This window comes from Emydura macquarii, unplaced genomic scaffold (genome assembly GCF_026122565.2).
Source record: "Emydura macquarii macquarii isolate MOO-44397 ecotype Brisbane River unplaced genomic scaffold, CSIRO-AGI_Emac_v2 contig_1230, whole genome shotgun sequence".
In the NCBI taxonomy this organism is placed as follows: domain Eukaryota; kingdom Metazoa; phylum Chordata; order Testudines; family Chelidae; genus Emydura; species Emydura macquarii.
The window spans coordinates 14,524,842-14,547,509 of record NW_027131367.1 but is presented as its reverse complement, the minus strand read 5'-3'; the positions used below and the strand labels follow the sequence as shown (position 1 = coordinate 14,547,509).

The following is a 22,668-nucleotide window of genomic DNA, read 5'->3' as shown; positions in this document are numbered from 1 at the left end:
TGGCTCAGGCTGGAGGTTGGGCTCTGAAGCCCGCCCCTACCTCTCCTTCCCCAGGCTTCAGAGCCAAACGCTGCAGTAACCGTGAAGTGGTGCCTACCCAGCAGCTATTTTCAGACTGTCCTCGCCTGAGCCCTGCCAGCCTGAGTCTGTCCAGCTGGGCTGAGGGGCTCGCTGCTGTGGGCTGTGTAGACACAGCGTCGTGGGCCCGGCTCTCCCAAGGCAGAGGGAGCTAGTACATTAGGCCCATCCCATCTCCCAGGGGTTGTCTGAAATCTGTCTCCCACCCTCAAGAGGACCTGCTTTCGGTCGAAAAAGCTAGATCTGAAGATTCTCTTGCTGAGCTCACCGGCTCGGCCAATGATGCCCACGTTGTCCACCTGCGTCCTCCAAATGTCTCCTTCCATTCACTGTTCATCCAGAGAGATGGAGGATGGACTTCAGCATGTTACGTGCATCCTTCTGTGCTGGAGAACTCGCCCCAGACCCTCAGTGGAACGGCCCTGATTGACACGAGCTGAGGCTCCATTCCTTTGGCATGTTTCGCTCTGCTGTCGCTCCCCAAAGCCTTTGGAGAGGAAGCAGTTGCTGTCAGTTATAGGACTCGGTGCACCTCTGAGTGCACCCGCTCAGGTCGCATGTTTTCACCCTGCTACAGGTGAAACCCTGCAAGTCTCCCACTCTTAGCCCAGGTCCCAGGCTACTGTGCTCTGTGTCCTGACTGTGCTTACTCAGCACATCTGACTGGATTCTACCTGCCATTCTTCCCTTGGGGAGTCTATGACCAGCCGTGAACGTAGCAACCAGGCAGCCTTTTTAAAACAAAGGGTTGTTTAATCGTAACAGCTGGGACCAAGTATAACATGAGATGGATTTTAAAACAATAAACAGTCTATGCGATCTTAACTAAAGGTTTGCCAGGCCTGTGGAAGTCTAGGAAGGCCTAACTGCTTCGCATGTCCTCTGCAGGTGATGGTTTTTCTGTTCCAACAATAACTGCCCCAGAGAAGGGGAGAGTCTTTTTTCAATCCACCAGAGTACTTTGTTCTCTCTTCCTGAGCTCTTTGAACCCTGATGGTCCAATACCAGTTTGGTGAGCTCATGGGGGGTCAAAGTGAATGGCTCTGTATTATGTCAGGTTGTTTGCAGAGCAGTGTCTGTTGGGATCCACCAAGCACCCCTTTCTGGGTGCCTTTCCTGGCAATCTTGCTTTGGATTAACTCCACATATGCATCCAGTGAACATCATCATAACCTGCTCAAGATAATATTCCTAGATTAGAGAGCGCTCAAAGTTGCTTGTCTTGTAATCTAGGGATGGAGGCTTATCAAACGTTAGTCACACACGTCTCGTGCACATCACCGACATCGGAAAGATCAAGTATCCATTCCTAGTGCTGGTGTTGCCTGGCTTTCCCTAATAAGACATCCCATGGCACATCTGGTGGCTGGCTGGGAGGGAAGAAGGGTTGTGGTAGAGGAGACTGGGGTAGATTTGTTTTCTGCCCCTGGAGAAAACCCCTGTTGAATTGTATTGCATTTCAGATTGACCTGATCCACCTGGGAGCCAAGTTCTCCCCTTGCATCCGCAAGGACCAGCAGGTTGAGAAGCTCATTCAGAAGGAGAGGGACCTGGAGCGCAGCTCGGGCTGCTGTGTCCAAAACGACAACTCGGGCTGCATCCAGACACAGCGGAAAGATTGTTCGGTGAGTGCAATTGGCTGCCTGTCTCCTGTGGGCCAAGGAAACCTCCAGGAATCCCAAGTGCAGCTGCAAGACTAACGCAGACAGGGCTTGGAATGTGTACAGTGGGCGGGACCTACCTCTTGCTGTGATTAGATTAGGGAAGGAACCAGGAATGATACCGGGTAGTGAAGAACTAAGAGTGGTGAGGCAAGGAGGGGTTCAGGTGCAAAGTGGTGTTGATCTCGGGCCTTGTCTCGTGCCATTTTAGCTAGGTATAAGTAGAACGATGATATTAGGGATCAGATCTCGCTTCTGATGGGCTCCACTTACATTTCCATCCACCTTTGTGTCTCATGGTCTCGGCAGTGTAAGATTGTACACGTGAACAATGCAGGAAACCACTTGGCTGTATTTACCTTTATTCTTATGCTTATCTACATTAACATGGTGGAGACCATTAGAAACAAAGGAAGAAAGAAACGTAAGTGGAGCCCATCAGATAGGAGGTCCTGATTCAGAATGTTGTGATGAGAACTATCCGCTGCAGCGTGGGAAGGAGAAATTAAGGGGAGCTCGCCCCAAGGAAAAGAATCATCTCACTCAAACTGGTCCGGGATGGGGTGTATGGTGCCAGGCAGGTGGGTGTTGGGAGCGCAGACGGCAATTGTGGGGTGTGACTGAATAGAGCATTTTTGAAGGAGCTGGTTTGAACACAGCAAATCTGTCGGTCTGTTTACCAAGAACAAAAACACCTCCTCCCCAAATCCCTGTTCTCTGTAACTGCAGGAGACTTTAGCCACTTTCACAAAGTGGCCGGAGTATAACGCTCCAACAATCCACAGCAACGCCAGCTGGAAGCGAACATCAGGGGCTGTCTGTCATCAGGACCCCAGGTATGGACACCTCTCCAGGGAAAGGAGTGCGGCCCTTTAGGAGAAGGGGAGGGGACGGGATGGGTTGTTGGGTTGTGGAATACGAATGAGGAATTGGAGCCTTAACATCATAGCCTGCCACCCTGCGAGGTGGCTTGGGAACCATATACGATGGGTGGAAATGGGTACTCTCGGCTTTGGTGTTCCCAGCTCTACTATAAAAGGGTTGCACGAAGGGAGAATGTTTATGCCTGTGCTGCCTTGCAGCTGAGGATCTCAAAGCACTCGCTGAACACACATGCTCTGTTTTGAAGATCGAGAAGGGGAGAGAGAGTTAACTGAAACAGTCTTGTCTAAGCTCACACAGGAGGCTGGTGTCAGTTAGAAATAGAACCCAGGCATCCTGACGGCCAGTCTTGTGCTCTAACCATGTCTGTTTTTGTCTTAATTTATGGGGTGAGACAGAGGAGAGATTAATTGACCTATTTGCCGCTTGCAGTTGTGTGCACATGACATGGTACATCCAACAGCACATTAAACTGCCTGCACTAGACAGCACACACAGTCCCCTTCCTTGTACTGCTCCAGTCAGCCCCGGGATGGTCCATGGTGAAGTCTGGCCCTTGTAGACCAAAGGGAATGAACTGGGGGTTCTGCACTGAGGTGGAAGGAGAGGAAAGTGACCCGGACCCCTCAGAGTGCCCATCAAGGAGTGTTAGCAAAAGGCTCTGGGCTGTCAGCTGCTCCCAGACAGTGTGCCAGCAGACCCCTTCCTCACTGATCACTCCATCTCCACAGGACTTGTGAGGAGCCGGCCTCCGCCCCACCTCACGTCTGGCCCGATGACATTACCAAGTGGCCGGTAAGGAGTCTCCCAGTTATCTTTTATTGTTTCCCTTCCTGTTCATTATTGGAGGTGCCCATAGCATGCCAGGGCAGGGCTCCTGTCCTAGAAAGGTAGAGAAATAAATACAAAATGTCCAGGCACTTGTCTTCCCCTGCACCTAAAATGGCCAGGGAAGTGCCACCTAGGCTAGTTTGAGGAGAAGAAGGTCCTGGATGTAGCACACCCCAGTGTGACAGGCACTGGGATAATTGTCTAGGTGGCGGAACTCAGTTTCCCCTCGCCCACTGTCCATCTGCACATATGCACTTTGCTATGGACAGGATGACTGCAGGGACACAGATATGTTCAGCTCACCCATTCTCAAACCAGTTGTTTACTCTTCCTTTTAGATTTGCACCTATCAGGCCAAACACAACCACACTGGCTTTTTGCACATGGACTGTGAGATCAAAGGGAGACCGTGCTGTATCGGTACCAAAGGCAGGTAAGCTGTGCCCATGCTCCTCCAGGCAGCGTTCTTGATGCGACTGCTGGACCTTGCCGTCCCAGTGGCTGGCTGGGATCCCTGTTCTGCTCAGATGCAGTTAGAATTCATAGCCTCAGTCCAGGGTTACCTGGGGAAGGGAGAGATGAGAGAGCCAAGGGCTGATCTGAGACCACCTCTCTGGATCCAGTGGGGTGAAGCTCATCCCCATTTAGAATTGCCCCAGGGATAAATCTGGCTTTGCATGTCTGACTGTCTGCATCCCTCTGGGTGCATCTCGAATGTCCATGCGATTGTGAGACTGCTATTGAACTAGGCTGGTCTCGGGAGACACTGTGCCGGGGCTGTGCCTCATCACAGGAGGGTTGGCTTCTTTGGTTCGCTTCTCTTCCAAGAAAGATCTCAAGGATGCTTCCTTCTGGGACACCCACTGTTGACCAGTCATTGGCTTACGGTCCCTGTCGCTCTGCTGGGATGTGTGAAAGGCAGAAAACGTCACAGGGCATTAACAAGCAGGGAGCGAAGAGCTTCAGCCCGACGCTGTGCATGCAGCGTGGTGTTAGGCAGCTAGAGCAAATCGTAACAGGACAGATTTCCTCCATCTCGTCCATGGACAGAGGGGAGAATAAATGAGGAGCTGGGCTTCAAACACACGGGGTGGGAAAGGGATTCCTACAAGAAGTGACACCCCCCCCCCCCCCCGTGTCCTCCTCCTGCGCTAGCTGTGAGATCACCACGCGGGAATACTGCGAGTTCATGCACGGCTACTTCCACGAAGAGGCGACTCTCTGCTCGCAGGTGAGCTGGGCCTTGGGCTGCTGGGCTGGAGAAAGTATGTGGGGCACGGTGGAGGGACCTAACCCTGAGCCGAATGTTGACAAATTGTCAGGCTAGCCACGTATCTCCATGGACTGGCAGTGGGGAGCTCTCTGCCAGCAGCTTGGTGTGCGGCGATGACTCCCTAGCTCAGTGGAGGCTGGGAATAAAAATGGGTTGTTTTTTGCTGATCCCAGGCAGAGCAGCTCTGCAGAGGGGGGGTGCTCTGGGAATGACAAGACACTGATTGATAAAGCAGCACCTGGCCCTGAAGCCACCTGCAGTAGGATCGCGGCACCTCGGGGGCAGGGAAATACGCTTCCTGGGTATCACCTGGGATGACGGAAGAGCCCACTCACCCCATAGCCCTGCTGGGCGCCCACGCTGCCCTTGTGCTTTGCTCCTTATCCACCTGTTGGATTCACTCTCGCCTCTGACCGGACCCATTCACAGCCGGGTTTGAGTGAAGGCACCATAGGCAGGTCGAGGCTGCTTTGCCGGACTTGACGATAGCCTTAGAATGTGCTTTGCTGTCCGGCCTGGGAGTCCGCTCTTGCCGGTGCTTTTGTTCCCCAATCTCTGTTCTCCCCAAAGACTCTGTGGTGTGGCCGTGAGCCAGCGCTGCTGCAGCTGCTAGAGGTTTCATTTCACCCTGTAGCACTTTCCCTTCCCTTTCAGGTCCATTGCTTGGATAATGTGTGTGGCCTCCTGCCGTTTCTGAACCCAGAAATCCCCGATCAGTTCTACAGACTCTGGCTGTCCCTTTTCCTTCATGCCGGGTAAGAAGCGAGGTGGGTGGGTAGAAGGGATCCTCCATTCTTCCAAGAGCATCCATTCACAGCTTTGCCTATGCCTCGGCAAGCCCAGTGTTGCTCAGACAATCCAACAAAGCTTCCTGGACCAAGGATGCAACTGGCAGTTTGACACTGGCATGCCCATTGGTTGATCCACTGTCTCGTTGCACCATGGTCCCTGACGTGACCCACGCCATGGGTAAAGAGTCGGTGAAGAACAGAATGAAGCTGCGTTTTCCCCACCCAGCCTCCAAGAATGAAACCTTTGTCTGTCCCTGCACCCAGCGGTCACCTAGAGTCCTTCTGCAGCTGCCAATCTAGACGGACTCCTCTGCCAGGACGCCTCTTGTAGGAAATGAGTTCGGCTTTGATTTAGATGAGGCCTGAGAAGCTCTTCCCCACTGTGAGTGGGCGGTGGAGTCGGCTGAGAGGGACCAGGAGAGGTGCAGGGGGTCGCAATCTAAGGATCTGTGTGTATCTTTCCATAGGATTGTTCACTGCCTGGTATCGGTGATCTTCCAGATGACAGTCCTCCGAGATTTGGAGAAGCTGGCAGGCTGGCATAGGATCTCTATCATCTTCATCCTCAGCGGAATCACTGGCAACCTGGCTAGTGCCATCTTCCTGCCGTACAGGGCAGAGGTGAGGGCGCTCTGGGACCCAGGAAGGGAGGTGTTTTCCACTGTAGCTCTTTAACCCTGTTGGCAAAGAGCAGAGGGCTTTTATCCCAGAGAGGGGGACGGTGTTAAGTACCCAGCCAGAGATCCAGTGGCTTGACCGCTAACAGGATTGTTTAGTGCAGCTGCAAGGTGCGGGTCTGACGTCCCCGCAGACTGCAGCCCTCTAGCTAGCAACAGCACAGGCTCCAACTGCACCAGCTTCCCCACTCTGCCCTGCCAGTGGGTCTCCCGCTGCCCCTTCTCTAGGGGCCAGCCGTGAGGGTGAAAAGGTCCCGCCACTTCCCTGAAATCGGGTCAGGCCTTAGTTGCCCCCCCCCACACCCCCCCACTCAGGCTCCGAGTCTAAGGCACACAGCTGTGTTGGTGGCTTTTTTGGGGTGCACGTTTGGAATAACATGGAGACCCACCAGCCTGCACCACGCTGGCCATCAAACAGCCATTGGATGGGGACACCCCTTTATCCTACCGGGCACAAATGGAACCGGTGACCTGGACTACCATTCAGGTCTCATCTCTGTCCCTGGTTCTCTGCTTTGCCATACCCCGAACCTTTACAACAGCCCCAGGCCTGGCCTCTGCTCTAGGGCCCTTGGTGAGCGATGGCTCAATGAGCGTGAACTGTCTGGTGGCTCTGCATGGCACTTGTGTGGATCTGGCGTGTCACACTGCCTGGCCGGGACACAGCTAAGCGCGCCAGTCTCAGATCAGACTGCCAGAATACAGGGCATGTACCCCAGACTCTGCCATAAGTTTTCACCAAGCCAGTCACAGATGCTATACTAGTTGTTATGAAGCCACAGACAGTCCCCTTCAGGCCTTCTGGCCCCTCATGCACCACCCAGACAGACCAGATTTCTGTGATAAATGATTATCAAAACCCAGAATCACATGGGGGTAGGTTCTTCCAGTTCCACAGAACCAGGCATACACCCATGTCAAAATATACTCCAGACCTTATCTAAAACCCACACTTATAGCCAATTCTTAGATAAATTAATAAACCTTTAGTTTTTAGTATAAAAAAGTCTATTAATATAAAAAGGTATTAAAAGGTTCAAATGAACCTTATACACTACAGTTGATTTCAGAGTTTGTAGATCAGGATAATAGCCGTGATATTAAATCTGCTGATTGTCATGTCTCTCTGCTTCATCCCAAATATTGGGGGCCCGCAGTCCATTGTTCAAAGCTCTTTTTTGTTAGAAATCAGAATCCAGAGCTGTGGAGCAGGAAAGAGACGAGAAGGTGATGTTACAGTCTCCATAGATACCCTCAGCCCATCTGCCTGGAAAGTTACCCTCTCAAACATGGCTCCGGGATCACATGGTCTACGGGCCTTGCTGAGTCACTGTCCATATGCCTCCATTGTCCATATGTTCCCAGAGGCCCTTGGAAGGGGCCCACTGGAAGAGTTGATTCCCCTTGATGGCCCATCAACCATGTGAATCTGTCTTGTGGGTGTTACCCAGGAACACCTGTTTGAGACATGAACACAGAGCAAAGATTCATAACTTCATACCCCGGATAATACACGCACAGAAACAGGATAACGCTGTTCTGCAGATGACAACTTTCCCAATGATGCCCTGGCATACTTTGTGTAAGATTTATCACACCTGTGCAGCAGTGTGGTTGTACCTGGCCATAAGCATGGTCATCCTTCTTTTTATACAACGTCACATTGAATGTCTCTTAACATTTCCCCCACCCCCCCCCCCCCCGAGATTCAACCAGCAGCTGTTTTCCCTTGTACCTTTTGCCCTTTCTCTGCCTGATCCTGCTCTTCACACCTCCCAGCAGCACATGGCGTGACTGCCCGTCAGCTCTTTGCTGAGAGGGCACCTCCGTTGGTTGCTTGTAACCAGTAACCGGGCCCCCTCCCCACCTGCTTCCTGGCCAGACCAGGAATGTGGGTTTGGGAGCCTGTGATGCAAAGGAAATGGATAATAGGATCAGCTGCCACAGCAGGATGGACCTGCTAGTGGCTAAACTGGAGAGAGGGAAGAGAGTCGGTGGTAGTGGTCCAGCTTTCTCGACTTCTTAAACTGATTGCTCTCGTTCCTGAGCTAAGATGGGAGGTTTTGGACGGATTAATAAGTGACCCCAGTCTGCACGGCAGCGGCTGCCTTTCGCTCATTCTTCCTCCTTGCTGCTTCCGCCCCCCACTGCCTGACCTGGGCAGGAGTCTCCCCAGCACATAGCCTTTTGTGCACTCAGTGGCACTTTCCCTGTGGCTGTGTGACCGTTTTGCCAAAGGAAAGGGGTGATTATTGTAGAGTTAAGGTAAAATCCCCCCCGCGTGATAATGTGTATTAAATGGGGGCAGGGCGACAACTAGAGACATAGCTTCGCCCTGGATTCCTTTTTATAATCTGAGTATAAACTGACTGTAGACTATCCTAACGTGAGCATAAATATTAATCTTTCTCCAGACTCCTTGCTAATGGGGATCGGGCCTTGATTTCTCTTATCAGTCGTAGTCCAGGAGTCCTAGGTACAGTAGCTTGATTAAAAAGAGAGTCCAATAAAGTTTTTGAGCTGTGGATGACGCATGTGTCCCTTTTACTTCTCTGACATGCTGGAGGTGCAGCCTGGCCCTAATCCGCTTCTTTACCTGCATGTGCAGGATTTGCACGTGCCATGTTGTCCCATGTATCCGCACGTGAGCACACAGGCACTCTACGGGTTTACGCAACAGGCAGATGGCTAATCTGGCAGCAAAATTCTGATGGACTTCGAATTAGATCTCACACATGTAATCCCTTTAATTGGGTCTCAGGGTGATTGTTTAAGAGTTAGCCTGTGGGGCAAGGAGACAAAGCTTGCTGTGTGATGGCTGCTGCTGCTGAGTCACCAGAAGTGCTGTGTCTCTTTCTCTGTCTCTGGAAACCGAAGTACTGAATCCTCCAGTCCTTTTCTACAGCCACTTCTCAGCAGCTGTGAGCAGCCCCAGGCACCATGCTCTTGCCTTTCCCTCTAGCAAACAGTGTCAGGTTAATTCTTCCTTCCCCATGTTCGCTGTCACTCTGCTTCACCTCTGTCATCCCTGCCCCTCCGGTGTGCAGAGAGTGGGGGGTGGTCTCAAGGAACATTGCTGGCCAGTCGCCTTTGCTAGGCCTCTTTCTATCTCGCCCACCTGCACTAGCAACAGGTTCTGCCCTTGGATGATGCACGAGCCAGAACAGGATCCAACTCACCCTCCCGTGGCTATTTGCTGCCCATGATAAATTAGGCGTGTCTTCTGAAAGCTGATCTCTGTTGTAGCTGGATGCACAAACGCTGCCTTGAGCATCATTGGCTTGAGTTGGAATTTTTTTTTAACTTGGTGCCTCTAGTGATAAAGCAAAAGCAAGTGAGAAGACAGAGCCCAGGCCACAGGGAAGCAGTTTCTTGCTATTTCATCTCAGACTTTAAATGAAGGACCGCACATGTCAAACTAGCTGAATGAGCCCTTGCAGTGGTTAATCTAGTCCCAGCCCTCTGTCTACATACCAGCAGACAAAGCATGGGAGTGGAAATACAGGTGCCAAGAGGCAGTGACTTGCCCCAGGTCATACAACAAGTCAGTGGCAGAGCAGGGAATAAAGCCTCCGTTCTCTTTATTCCCAGGGTGTCCTACCCACTGGACCATGTTGTTTTGTTCCTGTAACTGGGTTAAGTTTAAGTGGGACCTACTGTAACTCCCATATTTCTCTCCCACAGGTTGGCCCCGCTGGATCACAGTTTGGCTTGCTGGCCTGCCTCTTTGTGGAGCTCTTCCAGAGCTGGCAGATCCTCGAGAAGCCCTGGAAGGCTTTTCTGAACCTCTTTGGGATTGTCTTCTTTCTGTTTGTGTGCGGCTTGCTGCCTTGGATAGACAACATCGCCCACATCTTCGGCTTCCTCAGCGGCCTCCTGCTGTCCTTCGCCTTCCTCCCCTACATCACGTTCGGCACCGTGGACAAGTACCGCAAGCGAGTCATGATCATCGTCTCCCTGCTGGTCTTTGTGGGTCTCTTTGCCTCCCTTGTGGTCTGGCTCTACGTCTACCCCATCAACTGGCACTGGATCGAGTATCTCACCTGCCTGCCCTTCACCAGCAAGTTCTGTGAGAAGTATGACCTGGACCAGGTTTTGCATTGACCCCGCCACCTGGAGACAGGGTAGGATGGTGCAGAGACTTTAACAAGCAAAGTTGGCACTAGGTGGACTTTCTCCGTGAATGGGAAAGTGACTTCAAATCAGTGGGGTGGACTTTGTCACTGAGTGCCCCGATCTAGCCCCGATCTGTCCCTTCGGGCTGGCGCAGGTGCTGTTATTTTGGAGGAAGCGGGGGAGGAGCTGACCTTGTTGGTCAGTAGGGAGGAGTGGAGCTAACGCCTATCAGGTTTTCACTCGTTCAGGACAAGGTGGGACAGTTCATCTGTCACCCTGCATTGAAAAGCCATATCCCCAGGCCCAGCTGCCAGCCCAGCAGCCTGCTTTGCCTGGGAAAGACTCGAACCAAATTGGGAACACGTGAGACTTCGGTGCTTTCGTTCCATACTGGGGAAAGGCCACCGTGCTGGGCTGTGCTCTGAGCTGACAACCCCGTGCAGGGACTTGCGTTGCGGAACAACCCTCGCCAGCACCTCTGCCTCTGGCCCTCAGTGAATCCTTCCATCGTGGGATTGCTGGCTCCTTCCTGACGGGACTGAACCCCAAGACTGAGGCGTTTCAGTGGTTGCCTTGAAAGCACCTTAACGACAAGATGCTGACTCGCTGAGCTCCGGCTGCAATTTGCCTTTTTCCCTTGCTCCATCTGTTTCGCTGTTCTCCCTTTCCTGACCGGCAGCCCGCCCCTCCTTACGAGAAGTGTGAGACGGAGCTTCCCCTCTTGTAGCCACATCCCTTGTCACGGTGCCTTTCAAGTACTGTGAATCGTACTGTGAAAACCAAGCCCCTTTTGCAGGGGCCACTTTTTTATATGTCACTATTTCTTACCTCCATAGGTTCTAGAGGAAAACACCAGTGATCAGCCCCAGTTCCCGAGCTAAAGGCTCACTAGTAAAAGTCCTCTAGTGCTCTCTGGGAATACGGGTGGCCGTTCTAGCGGCTCCGTTCAGTGAATGCTGTTGCCTGGCTCAGAGGCAGCTGACTGTTTTTTATGACACTTCTCAGGCTGATGCAGAGTCTGATTTCCAATGTGGTGGGTAGGGGCTAATTCTGCCCGCTTACTCAAGTGGAGTAGCGCTTTGTTGTGCAAACTGCTCTGTGGAAATCCAGGTTTGCATATTTCAGGTACCACTTCAGCCTACGGAGGGGGGATGGAATTGGATGCACACCAACGCTTTTTTTTTTTTTTTTTTCCAGTCCCGATCTCCATCATCAACGTATCCCAAACTTTTTTCTGTTTGATCTTTAAAATAGTTAAGCCCCCTTTTTCAAACCAGTTTGCTCTTTGGGATCAGATGCAAGGAATAGGATTTGTATGAGGCTGGAGTTTTCCTTTGTAAGCACAGAGAAGCAGACTACACTGAGAAACTGGACTTGCCTCCATCACACTCTTGCTACTGGGATCAGCGTGTTCCTAGCTCAGGTGCTCAGGAAACTGTCATAAAGATGAACAAAGTAACACGCTGCTGACATTCTGGGTCAGTGTCTGTACATTTGCTGAAGAAGGCACAAGAAGGGGGGCGTGGGTTAGTCAGCAATTTATGACCCCCCTTGTTGCTTCAGATCACTGGGGTTTCTGAATTTTTCTCTCATGATCTTACTGTCACAGGGCGATTCCTACGGTTGCCCCCTATTTCTTTTAAACCATAGGAGAGGTGGGATAGATTTGGGGTGAAAGAGGAACTGCTGGCGATCCCTTCGGTGTCCAAATCATGGTCTTGGAGAATGGACCAAAAAGCTCAGAGAGAAACATCAAATCTTAATTTATTCCTCATCTCCTAGGGCCCGCGTATGGTAACTATCCAGTTAGTAACAGCATGACAGATACTATCCTATTGGGTTCGATGGTGTGTTCCTGTATAGAAACTTGGCCATTCAAATTTAAGTTAATTAAACTTCGGTTTACTTAGCTTGTAACTAGGAGACTTTGGATCTCATGACAGAGAAATAACAATTCAGCTAGTAATACATGGTACTCGGACCATGGGGAGCTGGGCGTCTGAAGTGACAGTGCTGCATTACTGGGTCTTATTTTAAAGAAGCAAGTACAAGTTCTTTTTTCAGTCCTTAATAAATGAATGATTCCGTCTATGAACAGAAGCGGAAGGTGCCTCCTTTCAGGCAGACTTTGGAAGCTGTAAGAGCAGTTTAAGAAAAGGAAGACCTGAGACATGTGCCTTAAGGTCCCCAGTTCTGATCAAACCTGGGCCGGGCAATGTTTACCTTTGGCCGGCTGTTAAGTACGCTGCATGCCATGCACCACGGGCTCGCAGCCCTGTGCCCAAAGACGTGTATCCACGTCACACACACTTGCCCAGTTGGCCCACTCAGCAGTGAGGTGAAGGCCTGAATAACAGATGGAGACCGAATTGCCATCTCCCGCACGGAGGTGGGTGGGGGTTGGGTCTGCAATAAAGGAGGCAGCTTGCCTTGCTTCCGCACGGGCTCTACGTCTTCTATGACTAGGCAGGGATGTCCCATTCTGCGCTGGTTGGTCTGACATGTTTCCTAAGTGCTGTCTTCAAAGAGAACACCTACATTTCACGGAGCCAGAATTTTCCAGCGGGACTGGGCCGAGGGTTGGTAGATGACGACTTTGCGGCAGTTAGCTCAAATCATGAATGCCTGGATTTCTCTCCTTCACCTGCCTCTAATGAAGGTAGGAGCCTGGCGGCGTGGTCTGAGCCATGGCAGAATGGGGAGGTGGTGCGCGGTGCTCTAAGCACTCGAAAGGCTTGTCTGGCTTGTGAGCAGCCGTCTCTGTAATTGAAGCGGGGAGATGGCCCCCTTCAGCTGATCCATTTCACAGCAATCAAACCGCTTCCCTCACACTCGTGCATGTGGGAACCAGCCTCTTCCTGCATTAGCAAAGACAAACCATTCTCTACCCCTCTGTGCTGGTGTCCAGCCCCAGCATCTTCCCTGCACAGGTGGGCTGGCTGTGTACAGTGTGCGCTTCATTACTGCATCACTGGCCACTTGCTATTCCCACTCTCTCCCCCTCTCCCTCCTCCATGCTCTCGTGTCCAAAAACTGGAGCTTTGCCCTGTCGTCACTGATGCTTTAAAACACCGTCTCTTCTTTAAGACGTTTCTCTGTGTATTTAATGAGAAGTGCCCAAAGCCCATTGTCCACACTCAGGCGCTGCCCTTGGCCGGATGACACTAGGTGGAGGTAATGCAAACACTGAGACACTTGTTTTGTGACCAGTTGGGGGCAGGGAGGGTGGAATAAACAGAACCGTGGTTGACTCTAAAGCCGAAGCATAAATTAAATGATGGTGAAATACAAACTGTCTAACTTCTTTATTAGCCTGTCTGTCTCCTTAATGTGCGTGGGTCAGTTACCCTATAGCAGATCCCGCTACTGCTCCCAGAGTTCTTCTCCCAAATGCAGTCATTCTCCCGGTGCAGGTGCCCTCACACTAACGCCCAGTCAAGAGAGAAGAGTGAGGTCTCATTACAGCTTCCTCACTTTAGCAAAGGTATTACCATGCTACTTACTTAGCATCTGAGCACCTCGCCCTCTAACGGGCCTGGGAGGTAGGGCCATGGTGTTGTCCCTGTTTCACAGGTGGGGGAACTGAGGCACAAAGACTTAAGTCACTTGCACAAAGTCACACAGGAGATCTCTGGTTGTGCAAGGAACTGAACCCAGGTCTTCAAAGACTCTAGGTTAGTGCTCTAACCACTGGATGATCCTTCCTGTAATAGAGCGTGCTGAACCAGCCTTCCATGCATTTTATATACGGCGAATGCTATATCCCCTCTCACTGAAGTCAGCTGGCGTCTCTGCCTTGGTGCTAGATAAGACCCTCTGTAACGGCACTTTGCGATGAGGATATCGTTTATTTCTTTAGTTGTGGGTTTCCTCATTCACAGACTTGGTCACCTGCAAGGGTCTCCTACTGCAGATTTAACAAGGTTTTGCTGTCTGTGAAACTCACTAAGCAGCTGAATTCTGGCACTGGGAGAAAATCAAGGGTATTCCAGTGACAAACCCCGCGGGGTGACTTCCAAGTGGTTTGTGGCATCCTTAGACTCCATTCTGGGGAGTTTGCAGCCCCAGAACTCAAGCCTGGCTTGTGTGGTGACAAATGGTGCTGTCCTGGCCATAGCTCTGGCTAGTGCTAACTGCCTCCTTCCTGCTCTCCCCTCTCACACCTAGGCTTTAAATGCTGCCTGCTTTGACTGCCCCAGGAACAGCTGTCCCTCTTGCTCCTGCAGCACCCTTCCCTGGAGTAGCGGTCTCCTACAGTGGAAGCCTTCCCCTGTGCTGTTTGGACCAAGCAGCTGGCTAATTTTGGTACTTCAGAGAGGCTTTGGTACTTCTGAGAGGCTTGCCTCTGGGCCAAAGGTGCTGGCGTGGGATTTTAAACGAGTGCCTTGAGGCGGTAACAGACTGAGTGGAAGGAGCAGAGCTGTCACTCGACACAGGGCCTAGCTGACATTAGGAAAGGTTTGCCCGTGTAGCTACCCCAGCAAACCCTCCTTGTGCAGACAGCTTACACTAGCAACACATGCTTTTGCTAATGTAGCTTATAGCAGGTCCCCAAACAAAATAAACTGTCCTGGCCAAAGGACTCTTGCTGACGTCGCTCCGTCCATGCTAGGGCTTTGGGGGGTCAAGAAGCTTCACAAAAGCCACACCCTAAACAGACATTTCTATAACGCAAAGTTTTCTGGCATAGCCAGGGCCAGAGTTCCCCTTCTAAGGAGAAGGGGGGGGGGGGATCTCCTAAACATGGTAATTGCCTGGTGAGCAGGGTCAGGTGGGAGGAGGTGGAGCTGGCGTGGGGTGGATGGCAATCATGTCCTTCCTGCTTTAAACTAAACTCAAGCAGTTGTGATGGCGAGAACACAGCAGGCAGGCCTAGTCCGGGTGTGGAAGAGCGTGTGAAGTGTCGCTGTGTTTGTGGTGTGCTGACAGCAGCCCGGTCGTATGAGAGCTCTCTGATCTGTCCTTCATTACAAAAGACATCCCTAATGTAGGAGGGCATTTCCTCCGTCCTGCACAAAACAGCTTTCGCCTCCCTTCTGCTGTAAATCCCTAGGATGGGAAAGGATTGGTTTAAAAATCTGTTCTGAATGAAATCAAAGTCCAGGCAGGCACAACTGTCCTTGCTTTTCTTGCAAGGGGAGGATAGGAAGGTGAGACATGCTGGATATCTTTGGAAAGCAGATGGAGCTCCTGAAGATCTATGGAAAGGCTGCACATCTAGCGCCAATGATCACCTCCTGGGCTGCTTCAGAGGCCCAAACGAGGGAAGGCAGCAGAAGAGAGTGAAGAGTTGTCATCCTGCGTTATCTCTGCAGCAACAATCTTTCAGATTATTGGGGGGGTGGGGGAGGTTATTTCTGTCTCTTTTGCACCCCACCTTTGTGTCAAATGTTACTCTGTGCAGCTGACTGGATACCTCCAACCTTCCCTTGACTTTTAGACTTGGCTAAAAAGGGGAAAGATGCTTTGTGCCCTACTGGCTTTTTTTTTTTTTTTTTAATGTGGCCCATTGGCTTTTTGAGTCCACTGGCTCTTCTCAAGTATGCAAACTGCACTCTGCACCACGTCCTTTGTCTAACTCTGTGACCGGCTGGTGAATTGTGTCCCAGGACAAAAACAAAATCAAGATCCCCATTAGAAAACAAAACAAATAAATTCTTTATTTGCCGATTAACAAAAGAACTGACAAACAAACAGCACAGGGCGGGCTTTCACCTTTCCAGTTAGCCAGGATGACATGAACTAGGAGCGCTTGTCTATACACAGCAACGGTCTGGGGGGGGAGAGGGATGATGTACCCTCTTTTTCTTAAGGAATAAACCAAGCAGTGTTGCAAAATCTTGTGTGAGTATCAGATCAGTGTGATGGGACTGATTCTTCATCTGTGGTTCTCAGGAGCCACTACAGCAGTGCTTTGGATTTCACTAGGTGAGGACTACAAATGTATCTTAATGGGTCTGTTGAAAAAGCTACCTCTTAATAACCATTTGGAGTGGGGATTGATGGGCCACTGTCTCCAGTGGTGTTGCCTCCTTACTTGGCTTAGAGAGCATTGAGTCCCACGTCCTATTCTGCTCTCCCTTAGGGTTGGAGCATGCTGTGGTTTTTGGAAGTTGGTGCCCTCGTCTGTTGGAGCCAGGGCACCCATCTCTGGTCCCATAATAATAATGCAGGCTTTCTCACACCAACGGATCACTTCAGGAGGGTGAAGAAGGGGGAGACTAGCTAGACCTAGCATAGCTGAATCTATTTCACATATGTACACAACACGCAAGCACGGATTCCATTTAATGCTTGGCAGCAACTAGCGTGAGAAGGCGTGGACAGCTTTTCTCAGCAGAGCGCAAGAGAGACGCCTGCCACATCAGAGTGCATTCCGCTTTTGTGTCAAATGCTCCAAGGCCAAGAACACAGAACAAAAACACAGGGAATCGGTAAACTGATCCGGGCGGTGCTGCTTCTCAGGCAATGTGTTTTTTTTTTCCCCTCTCTAATTGCATAACATGCTCTCGGAACTTTTACTCCCATGGCTGCTTTTAAAGCCAGGAGCTAAAGGGGAGGCCTAGGACTAGCCGGAATTGACATGCACCTGTCCTGGTGAGGGCAAACCCCACCAGCTGTAGCCTTATGGCACCTGCCTGCTGAGCTTTGAGCGGGAGAAGAGGCGTGGCTGCTTACTGTGGTTCCGCTGTCTTTCACTCCATATCGGTAAGTTCAGTGGCTGTGACAGGGCTCGGACCAGTTCAGAGGCGAGAGGGCTGAATCTGGACCTATTCTTTAAAAGGCAGCTCTGCAGCCAGCTGGAATCCCAGGCACAAAAGTCAGCAGTGAGAACGGGTGCTGCTTGTAAGGATAGCAGCTGCTGCTGCTCAGCTCTGCTTCTCTGTGCTTGGGTGGTGCCTGACCCTAACACTGCCTGAGAAGCATCAACACTGGGGGAAGAAGTGATCTCAGCAGCCGCTGTTTCTGCGCATGAAGGCATGGCCGCGCACGGGGTACTGCATCTCGATGAAAGCCAGCGAGCCCACGCTGACCTCGCAGGGGCCCCGCACCTTGAAGCCGCACTTCTCGTAGAAGGGGATGAGGAAGTCCTCGCACATCAGCACGGCCCGCCGCACGTAGGGTAGGCAGCGGAGGTACTGCAGGTAGCGCCACATCAGGATGGAGCCCTTGCCCTGCTGGCGGAAGGTGCGGTGTACTGCCAGCGCGTGGATGTGCACTGCAGTGCCATGGGGCTTGTGCAGAGTTAACGCGTCCTGCCAGGGGAAGGGAGACAGCAAAGCATGTCAGAGGGAGGGTTGTGCGCTGCCGCCGTGCCCGCTAGTCCTGTATAAGTCGCGTTAACTTGACCAGGCTGCAGACGTAACGGGCCGGATCCTCAGCTGGTGTGAATGAGCAGCTTCCATAGGAGTAGACAGATGCACACCAGCTGCGGCTCTTGTCCAACCCACTGGACGTTCCTTGGAGGCGTTGGCCAAGTAGAAAATGCCTCGCAGATGATGCCAAAAGGGGCACACTATCCCTGCACACTGACATCATCCCCATGTCGCGCAGAGGGAAACTGAGGCGCGGAGAGGTTTAGGGCCTGATTGTTCAGAGGTGTTGAGCTCCCAATCCCCACCTCCCAGTCTCCATCTCCAAATGACTTTAATTGGAGCTGTGGCTGCTCAGCCCTTCCTGAGAATCAGGTCCTATGTGACTTGCCCCGGGTGCCAGAGAGGCAGTGACAGAACTAGGCATGCACTCCAGGAGCCCAATCTCCTAGTTTCCTGCTCTAACCAATTTAGGGGATGCTCCTTCCTCCCTACAAAGGCTTCCAATGCTCTCTTTATTTTGAATTACTTGTCATCGTAAAGGGTTTTTTTTAATATTAAAACACGCCAGGTGACTTCCAAACGTGTTTAATACCAAAGCAATAAAAGCAAGTAATGAGACCACTCAAAGAACTGAGTTATCCTGTAGCAATTAATACTGCAAGAACTCTCTCTCCAGCAATGGATGTACTCCAGATTGCTTGTGGAAATCGCTCGCTTTGTCAAATGCGTTGCAGATAAGAGAGGCTGACTAAGGGGTAAGTGTGTTTGTCACCAGGCCATTTTCCTACTTTGTATTGCAGTTGTTCGATGAAACTAGTGAGGGTGTGTGTTGGTTGCGTTTGGGCTTTCAATAGTATCTACTTTATGAATGAAAGCTGCGGCTGGGGAATTTTTACCTCTCCATTTCTAGTCTGTAAGCAGCGCTTAATCGGGAATGATAGAGGTGCCGGGGCTCAAGAAATTTCTTTGCATTTCTAACTGACGCGGCAAGCCCAGAGCTGCCGGGGCTATGAACTGCGAAGCCTAGAGGCACTGGGGCTCAAGCCCTGGCACCAATTAAGCCCTGTCTGTAAGGATGCAGCCCCTTAGAATAGAGCTGGGGAGGTTTGCAGACACTGAGAAAGCAATCCAGAACGTGCGTTACTGTGACACTTAGCCAAATCTCTGTTGCCCCAACGGTGGTTGCTGTCTCTGAAACGGAAAAGCCTTTTTGGCAGATGTATCGGGCTGAGCCGTGACTGTAAAGCTGGAGTGGGATGGAGAATGGAGCCTCTCCCCCACCCTTTGAAATAAATATAAAAGTGGGTGTCTCCCTAAGTGAACTCATTAGGTACCTGGAGCAGCCCCCCGCTCCTTCCCTGCATTTGGGTGCTCTGCTCAGCAAATGGGTCACAAATTCTCCCTTGGAGCAGTGGTAACCCCCCATAACTACAGTCATGCCTGTGCATGTTGGACTCCAGCCTCCTCTCGCACAAGCTCTATTGTCCTCATCTCCATCCCAAGCATGGAAAGGAAACAGAGACGAGATGCAACAACAGGAGTTGTTTCTTACCTGGCAGAGTTTTTCCTGGTCCCAAAGGGACCCTATAATGAAAGCAACCAGCCGACCTTCTTCAAACCAGCCAAGCGACAGCTCTGGGCACAGGTTCAGGAAGTGGCGGATTTCATCTAGGTGAAGGGGGCAGTCGCCCGAAACCGATATAAATGCTGTTGAAGAACAAAAATGAGGCAATGTCAAGAGGGAGCAGCTTCTTGGAGCGCCACTGCAGCCTCCCCTAGGCTGGGAGAAACACAGGCTAATTGATGGTGGGAACTGGAGCTTAACAAATGAGGGGCGTGAACTGAAACCGTGGATCCAGGAACTTGTGAACTCTGGGGAAATTTTGGATCCAAATCTGAACTTTGTGGCTCAAGCCTGTCTCTGCTTCCAGTAGGAGAAGCCAGAAGGACATGGCCAGAAAGGACCGAGATTCCTCCTTCTCACCCATACCTCTTCTGTAACTTACTTCCCTTGAGAAGTCGGGCACTTCCCCCATGAGGTGGCAAAGCCTTTGGCTCTCCCTAGCAGGAGGACTGTTCTAGGAACCAGTGCCTGCTCTGTTCTGATCCTGGAAAGTGCTTGAAGGGTCACGAGTTCACCATGTCCCTGTGGATTTCCTGAGCCACTCCTACAGCATTCCAACTGAAAACCAGTCCAGACACTTAGAGAGTTTCAAAGTTCCTGCTCACTGATTTGAAAAACACCCCTCCTGAGATTGTGACAGTCTCGACAGCTTGGGAAAAGCTCAGTCAAAGGGAAATGTGGTTAGAGGTAAAAGTAGTTTGGGTGGGATCCATGAAGGGACGTCGGCGTTGCCACACTGAGCCTCTCAGCACCGAACTTTAGGCGTCACAGGAACCCACTGGGATCCACCAAGCCGAGTTAGGCACCTCGGCTCCCTATACAATGAACGGGGAGAGACGGGCGCCCTACGCTGGGATCCGCAAAGCCAGTACGCTAAGTGCGGAGCCACCTAGCCCAGCCACGGGGAGATTCTGAGGAGAGGGATGCGTGCTAAGCCCCACTCCTCTCCGAGAGGTGTCACTCTGCAGCCCCGAGGTAGGTGCCTCTCTCTCCCCAGACAGCAACGAGCCGCCTGGAGGCAGGCAGCTTTGGCACCAAGTCACTGCTTGCAGGAATGAATTAGGCCCCTGCCTCGCACCATGCCAACCAACTGGAGGTCTCCTGCTCTCAGGAGAGCGCTCTAACCACTGAGCTACGGAATCCTTCTCTCTTTCAATCTCGGACCTGAGACTGAGAGAACAATTCTGCCGTCCGGTTACACCGTGGACCGTACTGCCACCACCACCTCCAGCCGGCTTTTGAATGGGACCCGATCTGAGAGGCAGCCTTTGCGTACGCCTACCAGGTCAGGTGCCGAATGCCTGTCTTCCCCTGGTTCATGAATCGTGCTGCGGCTTAGGTGGGACGTGCCTGGAGGAAGGCAGCGGTGCGCGTACTTAGAGGCAGGAACCCAGTTGCCTAGGGAACTTCTGCTCTGAACACCTAGGCCCTGAGTCAATGAAGGCAGTTTTGTGCATCTCAGTGGAGTCAAAACTGGGATTTACGTGCCGAAATCTTGAATTTTGGCACCTCAGTACCTGTGTGGATCTGAGCCTTTGTGTTTAGGGTTTGGGAATGTGGGAAGTGTATTGCCTTCTGAGAACAGCTGTGTTATTTCTCTTGCTTTGCTCTGGGCTCCTCCCAGCTTTGATTTCCAGGTCCGGTTCTCCACTGCCCTGTATATCTCATGCAGTCATTTACATCTGTGCAAAAGAGATCAGAATGGAAGGGTTTACATCCACTTTGCTCTCCCTTGTGCAGGTGTCAATGACATGAGGGAGAATCTGGTCTTGTTTGTCACTAATGGAAAACCCTCCCTTCTATACCGCATGTGGCAAGTTCTCATCGGTGGATATTGCAGGATAATGCTATGATGTCTTTTGCTGTTGGCCATTGCTGACCGCAGGGGTGCAGGGCTGCCGCATGGAAATTACTCCCCTCTTGTCTGTCAGGTTTGCTGGTATTCCTTCAAAATTATCATGAGGGGGAACAAAGGGCCAAATTCAGCCCAGAACTGAGTGGTGATGCAGCCCATGGTTGGCAGGTCTTGCAGACCCTGCGAAATCTCATGAGAACTAGACTAGCTGCAAATGCTCTTGGCTCCAGTAATCACTTGCTCTGTAACTCTGGGGTTTGCAGACCTGAAACGTTTGTTCTGACTAAGCTGTTTGAATCCCAGCTGCCTTCTGTGTCGGAAGCACGCAGCAAGGAGGAAACACCCCACCTGGAGGAAAAGGGTTCTTTTATTCCCAATGGAATCTGGCCCTAGTGACTCTGCTATGGCCAAGAGCCCTTCCTAGGGCAGGATAAGAGGCCAAGTGCTTTCCAATACATCCCAAAGTGCACGCTACATTCCTGGCTGCAGGGAGACTCTCTGGAGAGTGGTGCTGGTATGTGAATAAATGTGATTTCAGTGTGGCTCCACGGAGTCTAGGAATTTTGCTATTGGCTCCAGTGGCACCAGGAGGTGGCTCTGTAAGTGGGTTCCACCATATAACACCTTTCTTCCATCAAACCCAAAGCTATCTCCACCTCCGTGATTCTCCCTGTGCCTGAGGGGTGGGAAGGGGGGGGCTAGCTGGCTTTATCGCAGGTAGGTGAGTTCTCAAATACCCTTGCAAAACAAGGTGACGGGAGCTTGTTGCAGATATGACACTATTGACGCTGGGTCAGAGGTAAATGGGTCACTCATTCTTTCTTTCCATTTCTCTCTTCACTATTTGTTTAGCTCTGTACAGTGCTTTGGCCTCCAGCTTCTAACACGCATGGTGTAATAAGTCTCAGCTGTTCCTATCTGTGTTTAATCATGGGTGCTCAGCTTTGGTCCCCGGCAGAAAGAGGGACATTTCCACTTGCACACCAGTGCTGGGTGTATTTCCCAATTAAGGGTTGGGGAACTATTCTTTGGCCAAGCAGGATGGAGGCAGTAGGCGAGTGGGGAAGGAGGGCTCTTACCTTCTCTCTCAATCTCAAACACGCTGATTGCATCCTCGGGTGTGAGGCACCGGAACTCGCTAGCGGGAAGCGTGTGTCGGCGTTGGCGTCCGGGGGAGCTCCGGAGAGGCCTCTGGTGAATGGGCTTCAGGAAAGGCAAGGCGCTGATCACGGACATCTTCCTTCTTTATTTCGGGGTCTCCTCCGTAAACGTCTCCTCTTTTTGGCCACCGGCGTCGTCAGCGAGTGGCTATTTCAGTAAATCTTCTCCAGCGTGATCTGCCACCGGCTAAAAATACCTGCCAAGCACATACTGGATTAGGCAGCCTGCTCCCCTCGCTATATATGCATGTCGTGCCCCGCCTGAGCTTACACAGCGACACAGCCTGCCAGCGCAAACACACTCGGGCTCTCAGACATAATTGCCACCACAACGCAAATGAGGGGCCCACCGGTCACGGAGATGGGACTCTGGCATGGTACGGATCACAAAAACAAACGCCACC

At 51.6% G+C, this 22,668-nt stretch overlaps 2 protein-coding genes across 3 annotated transcripts in view; one reads left to right on the top strand and one right to left on the bottom strand.

Moving 5' to 3' along the window:
- RHBDF2 (rhomboid 5 homolog 2) overlaps window positions 1-13,476 on the top strand; it is a 72,643-nt gene extending 59,167 nt beyond the window's left edge. For both annotated transcript variants that reach the window (XM_067547607.1, XM_067547608.1), the window contains 8 exons: window positions 1,542-1,703; window positions 2,469-2,575; window positions 3,353-3,416; window positions 3,791-3,885; window positions 4,608-4,683; window positions 5,380-5,480; window positions 5,984-6,137; window positions 9,878-13,476. In XM_067547607.1, coding sequence (XP_067403708.1) covers window positions 1,542-1,703; window positions 2,469-2,575; window positions 3,353-3,416; window positions 3,791-3,885; window positions 4,608-4,683; window positions 5,380-5,480; window positions 5,984-6,137; window positions 9,878-10,297 — 1,179 coding nt within the window. In that variant the 3' untranslated portion in view covers window positions 10,298-13,476. The remainder of the gene's footprint in view (window positions 1-1,541; window positions 1,704-2,468; window positions 2,576-3,352; window positions 3,417-3,790; window positions 3,886-4,607; window positions 4,684-5,379; window positions 5,481-5,983; window positions 6,138-9,877) is intronic.
- A 3,783-nt stretch (window positions 13,477-17,259) lies between these two features.
- AANAT (aralkylamine N-acetyltransferase) lies at window positions 17,260-22,403 on the bottom strand. The gene is made up of 3 exons (XM_067547848.1): window positions 22,184-22,403; window positions 19,178-19,332; window positions 17,260-17,565 (listed from the first exon to the last, which is right to left on the bottom strand). Exons 1-3 carry the CDS (start codon window positions 22,338-22,340, stop codon window positions 17,260-17,262), a joined length of 618 nt encoding a protein of 205 aa, XP_067403949.1. The 5' UTR covers window positions 22,341-22,403.
- Between the last annotated feature and the right edge of the window lie 265 nt (window positions 22,404-22,668).

Bases quoted from the DNA above. Each gene is read 5' to 3' on its own strand.
- AANAT (XM_067547848.1), bottom strand. From the start codon at position 22,340: ATGTCCGTGATCAGCGCCTTGCCTTTCCTGAAGCCCATTCACCAGAGG. The intron at 19,333-22,183 runs GTAAGAGCCCTC...GTTCTTCAACAG, and splicing joins GTTTGAGATTGAGAGAGAAG to CATTTATATCGGTTTCGGGC. The intron at 17,566-19,177 runs GTAAGAAACAAC...TTCCCCTGGCAG, and splicing joins ACCAGGAAAAACTCTGCCAG to GACGCGTTAACTCTGCACAA.